Source organism: Antedon bifida, chromosome 3 (assembly GCF_963402885.1).
Source record: "Antedon bifida chromosome 3, ecAntBifi1.1, whole genome shotgun sequence".
NCBI classification, from domain to species: domain Eukaryota; kingdom Metazoa; phylum Echinodermata; class Crinoidea; order Comatulida; family Antedonidae; genus Antedon; species Antedon bifida.
In genome coordinates this window covers 7,184,552-7,205,052 of record NC_136228.1, presented here as the reverse complement: position 1 = coordinate 7,205,052, position 20,501 = coordinate 7,184,552, and the positions used below count along the sequence as shown (strand labels likewise).

General features: G+C 34.1%; 1 protein-coding gene across 1 annotated transcript; it reads left to right on the top strand.

Annotated features, from left to right (window-relative positions):
- The first annotated feature begins 133 nt into the window (after positions 1-133).
- Positions 134-20,334, top strand: LOC144838796 (laminin subunit alpha-1-like). Its single transcript, XM_078694285.1, has 24 exons — positions 134-192; positions 923-1,332; positions 2,848-3,485; positions 3,900-4,081; positions 5,391-5,558; positions 8,017-8,196; positions 8,312-8,457; positions 8,709-9,013; positions 9,234-9,574; positions 10,108-10,239; positions 10,704-10,847; positions 10,994-11,315; positions 11,694-11,936; positions 12,565-12,935; positions 13,269-13,436; positions 13,769-14,047; positions 14,351-14,494; positions 14,683-14,858; positions 15,061-15,280; positions 15,618-15,799; positions 16,146-16,412; positions 16,928-17,165; positions 17,560-17,738; positions 18,520-20,334. The coding sequence occupies exons 2-24, from the start codon at positions 1,045-1,047 to the stop codon at positions 18,997-18,999; spliced, it is 5,793 nt and encodes a 1,930-aa protein (XP_078550411.1). The 5' UTR covers positions 134-192; positions 923-1,044; the 3' UTR covers positions 19,000-20,334.
- Positions 20,335-20,501: the final 167 nt, after the last annotated feature.

Sequence of the window (20,501 nt, the reverse complement as noted above, 5' to 3'; positions counted from 1 at the left end):
AATCGTATCCACATTGTGATCTCTGTATTATTCTCTTTACTTGAATACCTGATTAATATTCATGCGTGAATTGGGACAGCCAATCAGTGATCGATATTTTCTCAACAAGTTTAGCACGAACTGCTCCATTCATGGAAGGACAGCGTCCCTAACAATAATACAAAAATTGCTAAAACTATGGGAATTATTTTGGTAAGTACGATAGCAATTAAGATACACAATTTGTCAAATAATTCACACTGTTATACATTAGTTGTTCCGTGCAATGAGTATTTATTAATTAATGAAAATGTATAAAATAAGCCTTTCTCCCGCTAGGCCACCGCCAACCTGTTTGAATAAGTTTACTGCTAAGTACGTGACGTGTGTGTGCTGTCATTGCGGTGCTATGATGAGGCATCCTGTGTTATTTTCTTATTTGGTTGAGTGAAGCCAAGCAACAACAGTGGCTCTATAAACTTCGTTTATTTCTTTTTTTTTATGGTAACGCTGTCAAATAAAATATAATGCAATATTTGTTATGGTAAAAATGGATCAATCTGAATCAGACTGGGGAATGTTTCAGCATGCTCCATAGTTTCAGGGGGGTGGTGGGCGGTATAGTAGTTCGACCCAATTGCTTTCAGATTAGATAGTCCATATGAATTATTATGCAAATATAAAATGATGTCAAGTACATTTGATTAACATGCTTTAATTTTTAGTGGTAAATTTTACATTTTTTTTATTATTCACGATATCACTTTAAACACTTCAGTGTCAATCAAGGACTTACGAAAGTTGGAAAAGCTCTCGAAAAAATCCGTAAAAGCAGCAGCTGATATAAACTACTTAAAAATGTTTTCTTTCTTTCTAGAAATGAGTTAAAAAATCATTTTCATAAATTGTACTGTATTGTAAATAATTTTTTTTTTTATTTCAGACAAAGCATCCCAGTCATTCAGTGCTTTAATAAACAGCTAGTGTATTGATGGGCTTCCAATAATCTGATGCATCAATAAAATAGGTGCTAATTAAACTACACAATTATTTGAATCTATCAAAATGAAGAAACCACAAACTTTAATAATACAGCTATGCGAAATGTTTTTTCTACGGAATTATATACATCATTTATTACTTTTAATACTTTTGTCACAAGCATGGCTGTGTTCGGGACAGTTGTCGCTGCAGTCATGTGAAACAACGGACATTAATGGTACAGTGGAATATTACGCCTGTCTTGGAAGCACAGAGGGCTTGGACTTGTTAAGTATAACGTCTTTAGTGGAACCGGAGAATGCTACATGTGGACTAAGCTCTGATCCATTCCGGAGAACATTTTGCACATTAGTAAGTATAGGAGTTTTTGTGAAACACAAATAAGATGATTTATAGTACTGTATACACACCTGTATACAGGACAAGAGCAAAAAGCATCCTGTCTAAAATTATGCATTTTGTAAAATCATAAACACAGTTATTGAACCGCCATTAAGGTGACATCTGGATCCAACAAAGTATTATTAATAATAGAGCTGTAGGGCTATGTTTCCATATGTGTTTGATCCACAAAAAAAATGACTGGGGTAATAATGTTCAGCGCTAGAGGTTTCACAACATTAGGCGCTATATAAATCCAGGATATTATTATTATTAATTATCTTTCTGAATAGGTGTTTGCTGATGTTGAAACATATAAATTTGGCCTATCGTTTTTATTTTCGAGTAGGGTCCCCTGAATAAAAGTGGATAATAGGTGTTCCCTGAACAGTGTCTGTAAGGAGATTACTGTATGTACCTGTACTCAATACAAACACTCCATCCTGATACTAGGATTCAATATTCCAACATTTATTCTGTCATCACAAATGATCATCTGTAGGCCTACAGTAATATCCTTTTGTACAGTAGGCCTACTGTTAAATATTATGTGTATATTGGAGTATATTTCTAAATATAAATAACTATTTTGTGCTTTTAAATGATTTTTTTTTATTTTTCCTAATTATTATTTGTGTAGGGCATACAGTACAGCTGTATGGATCTTCTTTAACAATAGCTATGATACACACAGCAACAGCTGTCATTCAAAGCATGATGTGTCTCTCAATTGTGTCGTTATTCAATATTTAATTCAAATAAGATTTTCTTTGCTCTATGATTAAAAGCTACATATTATTGTACAAGGAATATTGTGTAATTTTAAGATAATAATTTTGTAAAAATACTCATAATATTTAAATGAAATCTAGTATATATAGTACAGTATACAGTAGAGGATACTGTAATTATATTCCATGTGTGATACAAGATTGGGGTTTTTTTTTTATATGTACACTCTTCCTTTTTTACTTTTACATATTATTGTATTGGGAAAATTCTGTACTTTAAAGATATACTACTGTATTGTACTGTAGTCAGAAATACTGTTTATTAACATCCTTTTATTGAAATGAAATCTTGTAAAACTGAGTGTTTAGTATACAGTGAGCATACTACAGTATAATAATATTGCATACTGTATGTGAAGTTTTTCATTTTATTTCTGTACATTCTTCTTTTTTTACATTCATTCATTGTTGGCAACTTGCTTTATACCAAAAACAATAGATTGAAACTACTACAGTACAGTAAACAATTTTGATTGTAAATTTAAATGAGGAAAAATAATAAGTAAGGTAATTTATGCATATATTATAAAAAACATTTAATAATCAAACTAATTTACAATAAAATATTTGTGTTATTCATTCAGCAGTAAAAGAATAGCATTTTGTTATTTTTTACAATAAAACATAATTAGATATGAGTTGAACCTTGTTAAACTTGACATTTGATTTAAATTTATTTATTTATTTTGTGTAGAATTTAGAATTGGAGTGTTTTGAATGCGATGCTACATCAGAGCAATTATCACATCCACCACACCTAATGTACGATGTTGAGCCATCTCAAGATGCCAGCCAAAATACATGGTGGCAATCTGTGTCCTGGTATGATTATCCCACTCCTTTACACATCAACGTGTCCATAGAATTCAATCACACATACTTTTTAAATAGTGATATAACAATAACGTTCCAATCAGGCCGGCCAAAGAGCATGATCCTTGAAAAATCTGCAGACAACGGGTTGTCATGGGAACCGTATCAGTACTACGCTCAAGATTGTTCAGACTTTGACATGGTCCCGAAACTGAATACTGAGCTTGAATCTCCGACAGAGGTGATTTGCTCGGAGCAGTACAGCGGGACGCTACCCTATTCAGATGGTGTAATTGTGTTCCCTCTGCAAACACGATGGGAACTATTAACAGACAGCTTGTTGACGGAAGATATTTACGAAGCTTACGAATTAAATGAAGCGTTTCAGGAGTTTCAAAGATTAACAGATTTAAAGCTTCGGTTCTTGTATCCGGCAACTGACGGGCTAGAATGGACAGCTGAGCGTATAACGTTGCTTTCGTATTACTATGCTGTTTCCAATATCAACGCATTCGTTTTGTAAGTTTGCTTTACCTCATTGTTTTACTGTATTATTAAGATACTTTAAAAGTGATTACAAAATGTGCTGTATTTTTTATGATGGTGGAGCCTGTTACAGTACTCATAGTACAGTAGCCTTAGATTTTAAAGTTTTAGAATATTTAAAGCTCTGTCTACACTATCAAAGCATGATGTGCCCAAATATGGTAGTGATATATGACATCATCATGTCCATCACATTTTTTTTGTCACATTAATTTTTATAGTGTAGACAGAGCTTAATATTGATGTTAAATCAGTTCAAACCTCTTCCTACTCAGGACTTGGAAGGTATAACATCCTAAACGTACCAGAAATTATTAAAAAGAATGTACAACAGTACAGTATACCAATGTTGTGTTAATTTTAATTGAAAGAATTGTTAATTTTCAGCTGTGATTGTAATCTGCACGGTCAATTCTGTGAGGAAGATGCTGACGGAATAGTATCATGCGTCTGTAACCACAACACTATGGGTTATAACTGCGAGGTTTGTCAACCTCTTTATAATAATCGCCCCTGGCAACGCGGATCGTACGTCCCGTATCCTACGGGAACTGCAAACGAATGTGAGAGTAAGTTTGTTTACAAAAGAATTTTTTGCATACCATACTACCAATTTTTAAATTGGTATTGTACGCTTTAGACATGCAGTGGTGTAGTGTAACAGAGTGGGCAAAGGCCCCTGGTTTAGCACTCCTCAGGGGCCCTCCAACGGAGGCCAATTGCTTTGTGGCCCCTTAAGCTGGGGTCCTCTTGGTTTAGCCAGTGAGTGCTCGATAGCCATATTGCACTACTGTTTAGTTGATCTACAGTGATTTAATATTCTATAGTCCCCAAACTTTGGTTGGCACAACATGTCTGGCTTGCTGATTATTAAAATGCCCTAACACTAACAGCAAATAATTTGGAATCTATCCCCTTTTTGAGGAGCTAGATTTCAGATGGTCCATTTTGGGGAGAGTTGACATACTGTACAAAAGACAAACAAATGAATGTACAGTACAGTATGTAGTAAACTTCATTAAATCCTTTCATATTATTTTAGAAACCATCTTTGTATTTCTGTTTAATTCCCTTTTGTGATTATACTGTAACTGTACCAAACAATCCCCTCTTTGTATTTCCTTATTCCAAAGAGGTTCAATGGTCTGGTGACTATTAGATGTTTTATGTTGCTATGCCTACCAATCTAAACAATGTGGGGATCAGTGCGTACCGTTTTATTAATGCCTACAGTATATACAGTACTGTATTTTATTTCCTCTTGTTGATTTGTTTATATAAGTACTAAATAAAAATTACAAATCAATAAAGTACATCGACTACGAAAGAACATGTTGCCTAAAATGTTATTTTTTGGCAGTTAATATATTATTCTAAAATGTATTCAACCTAATTTCTTCATTTGTTACTCTGTCAAGGAGGTTATATTTACTGTTTATGTGTTTTTCATTCTTTTTTTGCCTTATGATTACTGTACAATCCAAAACTCTGTCTACACTATCAAACTAGTTTGACAAAAACTGTGATGTGCCCAAATATGGTAGTGATACAAATTCAAATTTATTAACATTCAATATTTACAAAAATAAACAAAGATATAAAAGAAAAAGCAATAATAAAATTGATATGACATCATCATGTCCATATATGGGCACATCACATTTTTTTGTCACATAAAGTTTGATAGTGTAGACAGAGCTTAACAACATGAAGTTACCTTTGATTACTGTAACTGACATTTTTAGATATAATGCTTTGTTTTTTATCTGTAGCCCACTGAGTAGACCTACTTGTGTACACTATATATTTAGTTTTGAGTGTATATAGTATATATAAAAATGGCTTTACTGAGAGATACATATTTTTGGTCATTTTTAGAGTGTAATTGTAACAACCATGCTGATAGCTGCCATTTCAATGAGACTCGTGGACATGGCGTCTGCGAGAATTGTTACGATAACGCATTTGGAGAATTCTGTGAGATTTGTGTGGATGGTTATTATCGAAATACATCTACACCAGTATCTGATATCGATTCCTGCATAGGTAAGGACAATGAAACATAATTTTCATTTTTAATACTGTATGTATACATTTATTTTATTTTACATTCAGTGCAATGTAGTGAAGTCAGAAACCAACATATTGAACAAAATTGTGGGAATTTTACTTTAAACCACAAACTATCTCACTAGTACTCTAAGACCTGAATATAAAAAAGGTGCACATGAATGGAATACAGCTAGTACAGTAATCCTTATGCTGATATTCATTCATCCACAGCCAATCATTTAAAACATAAATTTAAACACTTTTTTATATTTTGTACATAATATTGATGACAAATTGAACATTTATCAGATGCTTTTTTTAAACCAAAGATTCATAATTACATCTCACTAGTCTTCAGAACGTGAGAACGCCCAAATGTGTTTTTAATCTCGATTCATGTTATTGATTGTGAAATTGTTCCTTTATAAACCGTATTTGTTCATCATACCAGGGCGTTTTCTTTTACCACTGACTAAGTACTTGCTTAATATCGGTTCTATTGATTTAATTAGCAAAAAACCTAGATATCAAATCTCGGAGTAATTTTCACCAAACGGTAAATTAAAATCGTGTTAGCTGCTACAGTAATTAACAGAGTTCATTAACAATGCACAACATGTTTTACTTTAGTTTAATTAAATTCTAGCTATACCGTCTGTTTAAACATATTGGCATAAAATTTAAATAATAATTTAAAATATATTAGCCTGTTAAATACAGAGAAAATATTTTATTCTTTAATAATAATAATAATAATAATGATTTATAGAGCGAACTTCGCCACCAAAGGTGCTCAAGGCGCTTTTGAATGCTTGCTTATAGTGTATAAGCCTGTGTAAAAAGATGGGTTTTTAATAATTGTTTTCCCTTTCAATGACATTTGTATACTAATGCACATTGTTTAAACATTTCATTTATTTTATTGACTCTCACCGTACGTTACAGTATTGTCATATTATAAAACACAAAGAAAACAAATAAAACACAGAACAAAAACAAATGTAAATGTTTACAGAAAAATCGAAGAAAGAAAACCGAAATAGTTGAGAAGTGGAACAATACTGTAGCTTAGTTGCCATAGACAGATTTTTTCACAGTAGATGTTTGACGAAACGATACCAAATTTGATATTTATTGACCTCAATGTCTAGACCGAGTTTAACATGATTTTAAATACAGTAGAATCCCTTCTATTCAGGAAGTACCCATATTAAGGGGACACATTGTTGAAGTAAAGAAAGAAAAACAGTAAACTATAAACCTAATAGAAAATACTGCATAATGTGAAATAGAAAAGTTGAGAAAATAAAAGTTTGTAAACAATAATCTTATCTTATAATAATGTATTATAAGTAATTAAATGTATTTTTAATTATAAATTTATATTTATTCATTATCTTGTTGATATTATTATTATACCCTGTACTCATATTTGTTTGAATGTTGTTTTGAACTAAATGTATAAATATTGTTAATTTTACTTCACTTGCTAAAATAAGATTTAATCAGGGCGTTTCCATATGTAGTCCCTGTGGTCAGATGACTAAACAATGCCTTTTGATGTATTAATTATCAATATTCAATCACCATAGCAACGATTTAACTGTCATTTTCATTGTTAAAATATTTGAATTGTAAGACACAGGTGTGAGGTTGTGATTCGACCAGCTGGCATGACTAACCATGGCTCATTAACATATTAAGCAACGCCTAATCAATATACTATATCAATAACCTATAATAATACCTGTTCTCAATGTGACTCATTAATACTGCAAAACTGTTATTAGAATGAGTCATGTTGTGTTTTGTTCTATTGTTTGGGCTACGTTACTTGTGAAAATCATTTTTGTTTTAGGATGAGTATGTGAAATTCACATGTCGGATCTGTTATTATTTAGTCTAATAGGTGAATAATTTTGGAAAGTCAATCTATTTAATATTAACGATTAGGCCTTATAGCGGCGACCTAATGTTAATGGAATATTTGGCAAGTTAAAAAAAAGTACATCAAACTAAAAGCAAGTATAGTCATGAACTTAAACAGAATAACTCTCTCGTCAACACCAATAACATATACAATTTACTGTACAAAATTATTTTTAAAATAGTGGACATTTTTAAAGTAATAATGACAAATTTCTATTATTTTCTTATTACTGTATTAAATAACTAATAATTTTCATTTGTGTGGCTCCTTTAGATGTTACACAAATACACTAAACCCCAATATTTAGTGCACTGGACCTTTGGTTTAATAGTCCTTATACGAGAAGACTCGTTCTACCACCAGAACCATGGACTCAGTAAGCCAATATTATGGCTATGGATTACGGTTCGGCCACTTACTTACTAGAGCCTTTTAGCTGTCTTAACATGTATCCATCATTGCCCGTGCAATATACAATTTAAAAACTGTTTCTCTATAAATATTGAACATACTATTTTACAGAGTGTGGCTGTGAAGTACTTGGAATTCAAGTCAACCAAACGTCTTGTGCTCAATACCCTGAAGGCAGTAAACCGATTGGTCAATGCACGTGCAAACACATGGTAACAGGGCGTTCATGCAGTGACTGTATACCTGGCTTCTTTGGTCTTGTCTTAGAACCGAACCCCGGAACTTGTAAAAGTAAGTTTTGATTTTGTTCATCAACTCAAAGTTTATTTGTGATAAACAGTCATTTTCATTTTGTATATTAAAAAAGACAGAGGTTTATTTTTACATTTGTTTTCATTTCTTTTAGTCTGTGTATGTAATTTGATTGGTACTCAGTTTTCTAGCAGCATATGTGCACAGGATGGACAGTGTCCATGTAAGACGGGGACAGGTGGCATAGAATGTAACATTTGTAAAGATGGATTTCACACATATCCACTTTTATATACAGAGGTAATATTTCAAATAGTTTATGTCATCGGTTAAGCCAATTCCAAGTACTGTACTGTATAATTTGTACAGTATCACAGGCAAATTCTGTGATACTGTGTCATTTGTGTCACATGTGATATCTTTATCATACTTTTACTGTAACAAAATACATCATAAAATAATACTGTATTACAGAATTTGCATATGATACTGGAGAACCGGGTGACTTAAAATTATGATTTTTGTTAAATATACTGTATTATTCTATTCAGGACTGCATTCCATGTGGCTGTGACTTTGGAGGTGCCATTTCACAAGTTTGCGACAAAGAGACCGGTAGATGTAGCTGCCGGTCAGGGTTAAGAGGTGACCAGTGCAACGAGATCACTCCCTCAACATACTTTGAACATTTGGACTGGAACACGTACGATGCCTGGGAAGCAGAGTCCACATGTGAGCAATGGTCGGATCTCCCTGCGGACGCGTTTACCGGTAAAGGATTCCGGCGTTGTCGAATGGATCAAGATCTGATCTTTACCAACGTAATGGGGTTTACATCTTTGCCATTTGATGAGACGTGAGTGTCTGTTTATTTAAAATATATTTACATAGCTTTGTTTATTAATGAGAGATGTATGGTGTCACAGTCATGTTATTGCTAATTCTTTCCAACAGTAAATTTACAGATGTAGAAAAACTCAAGACAGAATAACATTTTTATTTATTTTAGTCCGTAAATATCTTTCATAAATATATATTGATGGCAGTTACAGTATAAACATTTTCACTTGACTTAGGGTTTGGTATCTTGTATTGCGGTATACTTACATATCTGCGATGCCATGGAGAACCACCGAACTTATTGTGTCAGTTGGAGGAGACAGCCTAACTACAACGGGTGATCCATGTCCGATTGCAGCCCTCACCGTCATCAATACCATTGACTTGGTTCTTGAGCCTGGTGAGAGGATAGCTTGGATGGGAAACATAACCGTGGATTCACTGTTGATGGACCGTCGATGTCGCTATGTTGTGTCGCTTTACTTTGGTGATTCAGGCCCGGGAAGTGAAACCATTGATATAGATGAGTTGGTGTTACTTCCAGAGCCTGATCAGTTTTTTGTCTACCAAGGAGCAGGTAAGATAATACAACTATAAAACTCTGTCTACACTATCAAATTAGTTTGACAAAAAAGGTATGATGTGCCCAAATATGGAAGTGATATGACCAAATATGGTAGTGATATGACATCATCATGTCCATATATGGGCACATTTTTTGTCACATGAAGTTTGATAGTGTAGACCATAAATCATAACATTTTACTGAGATTCTAAAAAAAGATGTTTATGTTACATTGAAAATTATGTTGAGAACCTGCTATGAAATACTCAATGTATTCTAGCTAAATTTTATTCCGTCCAGTATATCAAGGCCAAATTTTAACCAGCCTCTAAATAAATAACAAGAAAATGATATTTACTCTTTTGTGAAATGCATCTATTGATGAGTTCTTAGAAAGCAAATTGCTTATGCATAATACAATTACTTTATTTTATGTATGTTGTGTTTATGACTCTGTTTCTTTGTATTTATTGTGTAACAAGTATAAAGGGAAGTGTTATATCTACACCTAATTAAATTTGAAATATCTTCCTCTGATTGGTCAGATTCTGATGTGCAAGAGCTGTACTTTCAGTGCTTATATGACATCGCTGAATTGGTGACACGGCAACAAGCTATTGATAATTGTGAAAGCTTTGCATTTTCGGTATCGACAGAGCTTAATGATGGCGTATTAGGTGAGATATTTTACCTTTAAAATCAATAGTTATTTACTGTATAATAATATTTGTATACGTGGCATTAGAAGTTCATATTAAACACATTTTTAAACCAAGAAAATCAATTCTGCTTATATAATTGTTTACCAACAAAATCAATAGTTATTGTCAACTTATGTCTTGCCCATTTTAAAACAGCTATACTATATATTATTAATTATTAAGTGGCCTGGAGTTGCTTAGAGGTTAAGGTGCTCGCTTACTGATCCAAAAAGTACTGGATTCAAATCCTGTCAGATGCCAAGATTTTTTCTCATGACCAACTCAACACTCTCATAACTCCACTCGCAAAGAATCCCACATTTGTAATCACTTATGGCTATCCTGGGCAACATGCCTAAATTGAGAATAAAATATAATAAATGAATAAAATAACCTAAAATAATAGTTTTATTTTAGCTAACAACCTGCTCTTTTTTCAGGTTGTAATTGTGACTTCATTGGTTCTCAGCTCAGTTTATGTTCAACCTATGGAGGGCAGTGCATTTGTAAGGCAGGGGTCGGAGGTCGTAGATGCGACCAATGTCTACCCGGCTTTTATAACTTTGGACTCACTGGGTGCATTCGTAAGTACAGTAGTTAACAAATATACTAAAAACAAATTTATTTAACTTTGTTTCTGTTTCCAGAGTGCTATATAGTTCCAACTTTGTTGCGTGGCAGGAGTCACAGTTGACCTATTTTAAAATAGCTTAATGATTTTTATTTCCAGCCTGTAACTGCAATGCGACTGGTTCCGCATCATTAGCATGTGACTTCATTGACGGCCAGTGTCCGTGCTATGAGGGTGTCGCTCGTTTCGGTGACTTAAGCACACGGAATGTAACGGATGACCTCCAGTGTCACGGATGTTTAAACTATTACTATGGCTACGATACCGGTGTTGGCTGTTTACCGTGCAATTGTAATGAGAATGGTGTTGATAACTTGCAGTGTGATCAGTACGGGATGTGTATTTGTAAATCAACGGTTGGAGGCTACAAATGCGACAGTTGTCTTATTGGATTTTACAACTTCAGTGCAATTGGTTGCTTGTGAGTTTTAATTTCACTATTGATTTTGTAGTGTTGGTTAACATGCTTCCAATCCCAAGGTCTGGGGTCCAATCCTGACCTACAGTCAGAGTTCAATCCTGATCAACGGTTGTAACTGACTGTTCAGATTACTCCACTCCATAAGCCTCAAATGAGACTTAGTTTATAAGCACGATAAATTATAGTTATCCATTCTGTAATGGCGAGTTTCTCAAAATAGTGGTATCAGGCTTCTATTAGTTTTTATTCCCATGTTTTTTTAACACTACTACCTGTAGTATAGATCTTTTGCCAAAAATATTTATTTCATAGAAACAACAATTTAATTCTAAATATTCATCTATATATATATCTTTATATTTTGTATTACTACAATAGGGAATGCCTTTGTGATGAGGTAGGTGCAGTTGGCTTTGCATGTGACCCTATGTCCGGCCTTTGTACATGCAAAACGTTCACAGTTGGTGACAAATGCGACCAGTGTCAAGCGGGATATTTTAATCTAGATTTGAAGCACGATGGCGGTTGTCAGAAGTGCTTCTGTTTTGAACATGGAAGTGAATGCTCATCTGCCGCTGGATTCGTCGCTGCTACTGTTACGTCAGAATTTACGGACATGAAGTGAGTTTTTGAATTTTATATTTTTTATAGTTTTTGTAACTTCCAGAAAAATGTCATAACATAGTCTATGTTTAGCACCATACAGAAGGGTCTGTTTTCGAATCTTGACAAGAGCGTAAATTTTCTACATGTTGTCTGTATCACCAACCAATCAATCTTAAGTTTGAAAATAATGACAAATATATTTAATTTTGTTAGCCCTGGGCGCAATAGAGTTTTCTGATACCCACAGCATTGTCATTTTTCTGTGTTTATTTTATTTTGTATCTTCATTTAGATTCAGCCACTGATGATACCCACAGCATTGTCATTTTTCCATATTTATTTTATTTTGTATCTTCATTTAGATTCAGCCACTGATACCGACAGCATTGTCATCTTTTTCAGTGCTTATTTTATTTGTATCTCCATTGAGATTCAGCCACTGATACCCACAGCATTGTCATTTTTTCAGTGCTTATTTTATTTGTATCTCCATTGAGATCCAGCCCTGATACCCACAGCATTGTCATTTTTTCAGTACTTATTTTATTTGTATCTCCATATTGAGATCCAGCCACCCACCCACATCATCCTTTTTTTTTTATTAATTTGGATTTAATGTTCTTGTGTATTTGATGTTTTTCAGCCTTGATGGTTGGGTTGCCAGTGATTCAACTGCTTTGAACCCTGACCTCGATGGCCTTCGTATATCACATCCACCGGGACAATCAGCCTACACTTATGTCTACCTCATAGCACCTGAAAAATACACTGGTTTTCAGCTAAGCTCCTACGGAAACACCATTACCTACTCCATGAAGCTGGACCTTGGGCCACCTGAAGAATTCATAGACAACAGGTATCTAGTGATTCAAGGTGGGCCTGGCAACTACCCTTTGTTTTACATAAGGGATCAGTTTCTGCCAACAGAAGACCGAATGGTTTTTCAAGCTATCCTACGTGAAGAATACTGGACATCTGACGGTAGTTCAAATCCCACAACAACAGAATTCCAAGGTGATATATCTAATATTCAAAATCTGCTATCTTTGTAATAGGATACGCTATACATGATTTGCTTTTGTTTTATTTGTGTTCATTTGTATGTACTAGTAACTGCGCTGATCATATTTTGCCTGTTTTTCAAGCAAGGTCATTTTTACAGATATATATCATTCATTTTATTGGTAATTGCCACCACACAGTCATTTGCCTATTCACTTCAATTCAATTTATTTCGGATTTTACAATACAAACAATAACACATACATTACACATGCTAGACCCGGGGGACTCCAACAGCAAATCGCTTTCGATTCTATTTAAAAATCTTAAATTATTTCTTTACAGCCGTATTAGCCCAGTTGACCAGCTTACAAATACGTGTGACCTTTGGCCTGAACACGGTGAGCACCCTGTATGATTTCAGTATGCAAACAGCAGCCATAGTTGAAGAGGGCGGTACTCCTGTTACTTACGTTGAAGAGTGTGTCTGCGATACATCTACACTCACTGGTGGTATGTCTATTGTTTCATCTGTATATTTATTCTTTCATCTGTATATTTATTCAGTAGATGATTGATGTAGGCCTGTAAATAGTCAGATGCATGTAGGACCCTTTTTCTCATGCTTGGTCTGATAGGTTCATTTTGATAATTTTTAATGTTTGCCTGTGTGACATATTTATAGGGTCTATATATAGTATTTATATCACTATACATGCGTTTTGATGAGACCCAATTGTGAGACTAAATTGTTAATGTAAGTGTAATATCACATTCTCAAACCAGTCCCGTTTGTGCCTAATCTTCACTAGTATACTAATACAATTCTGTACATATATTTATAGGATTATCTTGCGAAACATGTGTCGCGCTTAACCAAAGAGAAAACCTGACGCTTGTTGCAGTCGGAGGCGATGACCCGTACTACACGTGTGTGCCATGCGACTGTAATGACAGATCAACGGATTGTGACCCTCTTACCGGTATCTGTACGGAGTGTCGACTGGGAACCGCAGGCGATTATTGCCAATCCTGTGCAGAGTTTGTCCAGGAATCTGCCTGCGAGGAATGTATAACGGATCATTATGGATTTGGAACTACTTTATTTGAAGGTGCTTGCGCAGGTAATAAGGCAAAAAGTAGTTCTACATACCTACCAACAACAATAGAGTCTTGAAATCAACCAAAATCGATTTTCTCAATTTAGTTTTCTTTTTTTATGTAGGCCTAAAATAGTTTCTTTGATTTACAAAGACATTGCTTAAGCTCTGCCTCCAGTATAAAACTTCATGTGAAAAAAAAAATTAATGTGCCCATATATGGACATGATGATGTCATATCACTACCATATTTGTGTATTTTTAAAACTAGTTTGATAGTGTAGACAGCTAGTTAATGATAATAAAAATAATCTTTTCATTTGGCAGATTGTGCATGTAACGTAACAGGCACTGGTGGGATCACTTCCTGTGAAAACATTGACGGTCAGTGTCCCTGCACGGGCAACTATGGAGGCCTGAAATGTAGTAGATGTACTTATAATTATTACAACTATGGGGCAGGCTGTGTCCGTAAGTAAAACAAATCGATCTGTGATTGTGTAACCTGGACTAAAGTTGATAAAGTGAAATAATTTATGAAAAATTATGGTGTTTTTTTTTGGTTTTTTTTTTGGATCATTTTACATCATCATTATCATTTTTTCAGTAATTTCTTTTTGGGATTAACATAATAAAATGTATTTATAATTACATTGCAGCATGTCCAATCTGCTACAACCTAATCAATGATAACTACTTCACATTGGTGTCTGAAAGTCAAAATGCAACAATACGCACAGAGTATCTGACATCCCAAGATAACTCGTCCATCATTGGTCCTTTCTCGGAGCGTTTGCAAGCAACCTACGATCAAATGCTGCAACTTGTTGCTGATGTAAGTTCTCCTCAACAATAAAATCGTTTCCCTCTTACAAAGTGTATGCTTCTATGAAAGATTTCCTTGACACTATTTTAATGAATACTAGCTGCACCAGTAATGTTGATACACAATGTGGTATGGAGGCATGCAAAAGCAAAACAAACGTTTAAACTCTCTCTCATTGTCAATTTATCAAATCTTTATCTTTTCATTTTAGTCAATGGATGTGATAAATGAAGGTCAGGATGTCAACGCTGACCTCGACCAATTGAATGCAACAATGTTTGAGTTAATGGCGACCTTAGAGAATGCAGAAATGACCATACCACTTGCTAATGCCAGTGGCTTTGTCTCCGTCAGTAACTATGTCCAAGCTGAATCAGCAATAGCTGTAATCCAAGAGAATCTGCAGCAAGCATTTCAGATACTAGAAAATGGTAAAATACTTTTGTGTTTAGTATTTGACAGACTTTCAAAGTGATTTGTACAGAAATGTAAAACTCTGTCAACACTATCAAACTAGTGTGACAAAAAAGTGTGATGTGCCCAAATATGGTAGTGATATGACATTATTGTGTCCATATTTGTTCACACAAAGTTTGATAGTGTAGACAGAGCTTTAGGAAAATCCTTAAATATTTATTAACTTGAAAATGGAAATACTTAGATGGGAAATATTTCACTGTGATTAGGGACTACAAGCACAGGGCCCCATGTCAATACAGATATTACTTTAATATATTACATATTAAAATTATTCATTTCTTTAAACAGGCACCTTTGAAGAGCGCCACCTTGTGCTTGCACAACTAAGAGAAAGTCTCGGAGGAATTGAAGACTTATTTTATATTCTGGTGGCAGACACCACGATTCAGACCACACGAGTTGAGAGAGAGACTTCAGACCTCCGACTTATTGTAGAAAACAACAATGATATCACAGAATCAAATCTTAATGTGAGTGGAACAGTGTGTTCTTAAAATATTACAAATAATTAAATATATATATAGGAAACCCCACGATGTTGATACTTGGTCTCATATGAGGTTTAAGTGGCAGAAAATTGTGTAACAGGATTTGAGCCAAGGGAAAAGCCAGTGGCAATACATAAACATCTTTAAAATATATTTAGAATGAATATAAAAATGGATTTACTGTATGTATTATGCCATTCTTTATAAATTTGTATTTGAGAAGAAAACCTATTTTTTATGTGGATTATTTTTTGCAGTCTATTGCCATTATACAGGTAACTTACTTTCATTTTGAGTCTCAAAAGATGTCTTAATAATTAATTGACAGGTCGCCCAGAGTGCACAAGCCACACATGACAACACAACCTCAAGGACAGCAATGCTTCTCACGGATGCCAATGAGATTGAAGATTACGGTTTGAGCACCGAGGTCCGTGTGGAAACAGTTGAAACGAGGGGGATGGCATCTGATTTGCTTGCAAGAGAGAAAAGCATGTTGGCAATGACTCCAAACAGTAATACTGAATCTGATATCAACTCGTTGGCTGTCTCTGCCATCTCTAAAGGCTCACAAGCTGATGCGCTTACTGACCTGGTAAGTATACAACGAACAAACATCGCCAGCCCAAAAGGGCGCACTAGCATACGTCATTCCTTATTCTGATAATTTAATGTTGAAATATTTAAATCCCGACATGATTGTTTGTTTTGTTATACAGTCAATTCTCTTAAGGGAATCGTAGCAAACAAACATTGCCAGCACAAGAGGGCGCACTAGCATACGTCATGCTTATTCTGATAATTTAATGTTGAAATATTAAAATCCTGACATGATTGTGTGTTTTGTTATACAGTCAATTCTTTCAACACTGAACACTTTGTGCTTGCCTATTATGTCTGGTTTTCCGAAAAGTCTGGTATTCTGAATGTGTTTATAATTGTAAAAATGAATTTGGGACATTTTTGGACTCAAAGAAAATTCTGGAGTTTCCGGTTATCAGAGAGTCTGGTATCGAAAGTGTTGATTGTATACATTTATTTTTTATTTTTTTGCATAAATTACACTTTTATCTAGTGTCAACTAATGAAGTAATTATAACACTTCTACAGGCTATTAATAGTTTAGAGTCAGCTACAGATGATTTTGAAACTGTGGCCGAAGCTGGCTCAGACACAAACGTGCTAATTACCAATGTAAACAATACGATAAACAGTGTGAATGCTCGCTATAATCGTGTAATTGAGGCTAATAATAGCGTGACAGCATCGAAGAAGCTATCAAGTGAAACGTTTGCGGCCGCGGAGGAGATGCTGGACGTCGTATCAACCTTTAGTACCCAAGCGGCAGGTAACTATATTATTATTATCCTCTAAAAAAAAATAATTTGCAATGGCTACGGATACAGTATTGTCTGGCTACTAAAGGTACAGAATGAATGAACCTTAGGCTAATACCGGCCCTTGAAACCTTAACAAAATGTCCCTCTAGACAATGAAAGACAAATGTGAATTAGAACATGATACTGTTCAGATCAAACAATTTGTTGATCTTCTATTTAAAGCCATAAATATTTTTTTATTCTACTTTGTTATAGTCAAATTTTGATACAAATATTTATTAGTGTTATTATTTATACATTTTTATACCTATGACCCACTCTCCACCACCATGAAACATTTCTCTATCCATGTCTGTAAATGTGGAAACTAATTACAGTATTATCTTTTTATTTAATTGTTAGAGGTTCAGGCTGCTGCAGATGAGGCATTAACTAATGTTGCATTGATACAAAGCAGTAGCGAGGCTAACATACGTAAAGCGACTGATCTTGAGAATGAACTAAGACCAATAGAAGCTGACGCAACAAGAGGGCGGGAAGATGCTGATACTGCATATGCCATGGCTGAGGAAGAATTCCAGGTGATTTCTAATGTTTTGATTTATTTTGTGTAGATGTATTGTCCCAAAAAAACATGGAAAATGAAGGTTTTAATAAAATCAGTTTTAATAAAGTTATTCACACAACAAACACAAATAATTATTTCACTTATAAAAAGACAAAAGAAACAGTTAATTTTAACCAAAAACCATTGTTTTTATATATTTTTTAATAAAATTGTTTTCGATCCTGTTTTTGGTCAAAGTGAAGAATCATTATGTGACATTAAAATGGCATATTTAGAAAAAAATTTGAAAAAAAATAATATTTTTTAGGGGGACAATATATCTTTAAAAGATTTTGAAATTGCATGAACGAAGAAAAAAAAATTAGTACGATATTGTCTTTACATGTCTACAAACCAATGTTGTAAATAAAGTCCTTGTAGCCCTGATTATAGACCCATGGTCATATCGTTCACGTTTCTGTGATCTTGTAAGTAAGTTGTGTAAGTTCTATTATGTAGATAAGTGGATAAATATTTGTTGATTTGAAGTCCTTTTCTATATATCTTTTGTATTTTTATTTCAACAAGTAAAATACAATTCAAAGGCTGAATTTCTGCATTTTTTACAATACTTAAACATTAAAAAGACATCAAAAAGGTGAAATTTAAATATGAAAACCTTCATTGAGAAATATAAAATATCTATGTGTATCAAAATACTAAACTAAATACAAAAATCTAAAAAAGAAACATCTTTTTAAACAATACAATTACTTTACATGGTAATTATATTATTTCTTGCGTTTATGCTTTAGGAGGTATTTGATGTAAACAATCGGGCAAATGACATTGCAATAGAGACTGCCAACACCCTTAACAACATAGACACAATCACAGAGAGTGTTAGAACCATCAACTCGACTTTGGTGTCGCCCTCTGGCGAAAGCTGCGACTCATTTACTCCTAGTATCTCTGCGCTTGAATCAATAGTGACACAGGCTTCTACAGATGCACAATCAGCATCCAGCACCGCCAGTATGTCGCAACGCATGATTGAACAGCTTCTTGACGAGGTCATCGGCATCAGTCATGTGGACACATCGTCTTTGCCAGCTCTCAGTCAGCGTATAGTAGATGCACGTAATTACTTCACGCAAGGTCAGTTTGATACTGCGATTGCGGCTTTAAAAGTATCGATTGATGAGCAGCAGGCGTGGCTGGACCAAACTGTTGCAGAAGTTGAAGAGATACAAAGGCAAATAGACAGTCTTGAAAGTTTTAGAGTGCGGACGTGATCCGTACTGCACAAAATGTAAAACTATTTGCGTTATTTCAACATTTCCGTTTTTTAAGATCGCAAGAAGAGAAAACAAAGTAATAGTTAATAGGTGGATTTATTGCAGGGATTCACCCACCCCACCCCCAATCTCCTTTTTGTTTAAAGGTGGAAAGAAGAACTTCTATGAAATATTTTCCGAGGAGAACCACCATTGTGGCTGCCACTTTCCCGACATCTTGGATCTGCCTCTGGAGTTCACAGAATACGTAAACATTACTATAAATGATTGAATCAACCAATACAGTTATTATTATTATTATTAATAATCTTTCCCATCTGTAAATTTATGGGCTTCCAAACATTCAATTGTAGATAAGGTTAGTAAGCATCAATTAAGGCATTTGATATTTTGTATACTTAGGGACGTTCAACCTTGTCTAGACCTGGTTGATTGAGAGGCATATGAAATTAATACCGGATTCACACGCAAGATTGTACCTGTAAATTTTCTAAACAAGTTGGTAATATTTACAGGCCTCAGCAATCGATATCGATATAACATCAATGTCACACAATTGTATCAATCAATGATACACACTTATCTTTCTAATGAATGTTGTACACGTACATTACACTCACTGTGACAAACTAGCATGTGAAAACATTCTAAAGCTCTGTCTACACTATCAAACTAGTATGAAAAAAAAAGTGGGATGTGCCCAAATATGGTAATGATATTCCCAAATATGATAGTGATGACATCATCATGTCCATGGGCATCACATGAAGTTTGATAGTGTATGATTATTGTTGCATTTGTGTTGTATGTGTGAATCGGGTAATTAGTTTGGGAATGTTTACTTAAATATATTGGAATGATTTATTAAGCATTTTCTGTTGAATTTAGAGAGTAAATATGCAATTTGATACTAAAATGTTTTTTAGCATGAATTTTAATCATGATTTCAAATTTATAAATAGAAATTATAAAGAACAATAAAATGCATTTGAATGCAATTTGTTGTACATAATATAAAAGTAAGGCAGTAGTTGGTTATCATTTTTTTAAAAAGGGTAATGGAAAAATTTTAAAATTTATTAATTCAAAATAAAAGTTTAAAAAAAACAGTGAAATAATAAAAATGCACAGTTTTAACATATTTTTAAACAACTTTGGGGAAATAGAACTACCGCCTATTTTGATTTTTTGGTGGTTTTTTTTTAGCCTGATACGCATGTATATACAGTTCTGTATATGGCAAATGAAAATTACACTTAAAATATCTTGTGAATCGGCTCGGAACGAATCAATGTATTTCTGTGTCAGAAATAAATTCTTTTGTCAAATGCACTTTTATGAGTATTCATTAAGATATAGCCTTTAATGAATATATAATAGCTTTGATTTTAAATACACAAGTACTTTTTTATTTCATATACGTTCGCTGTAAACTGAGATCCCGACGCGCACGCGCACCCTCATATCGGCGCCATCGTTTGGAGACGGCGTGCACCCGA

Excerpts from the sequence above, each read along its gene's own strand:
- LOC144838796 (XM_078694285.1), top strand. The coding sequence starts at position 1,045 with ATGAAGAAACCACAAACTTTAATAATACAGCTATGCGAAATGTTTTTT. Across the intron at positions 13,437-13,768 it reads TACATCTACACTCACTGGTG|GATTATCTTGCGAAACATGT; the intron begins GTATGTCTATTG and ends ATATATTTATAG. Across the intron at positions 14,859-15,060 it reads TGCTGCAACTTGTTGCTGAT|TCAATGGATGTGATAAATGA; the intron begins GTAAGTTCTCCT and ends TTTTCATTTTAG.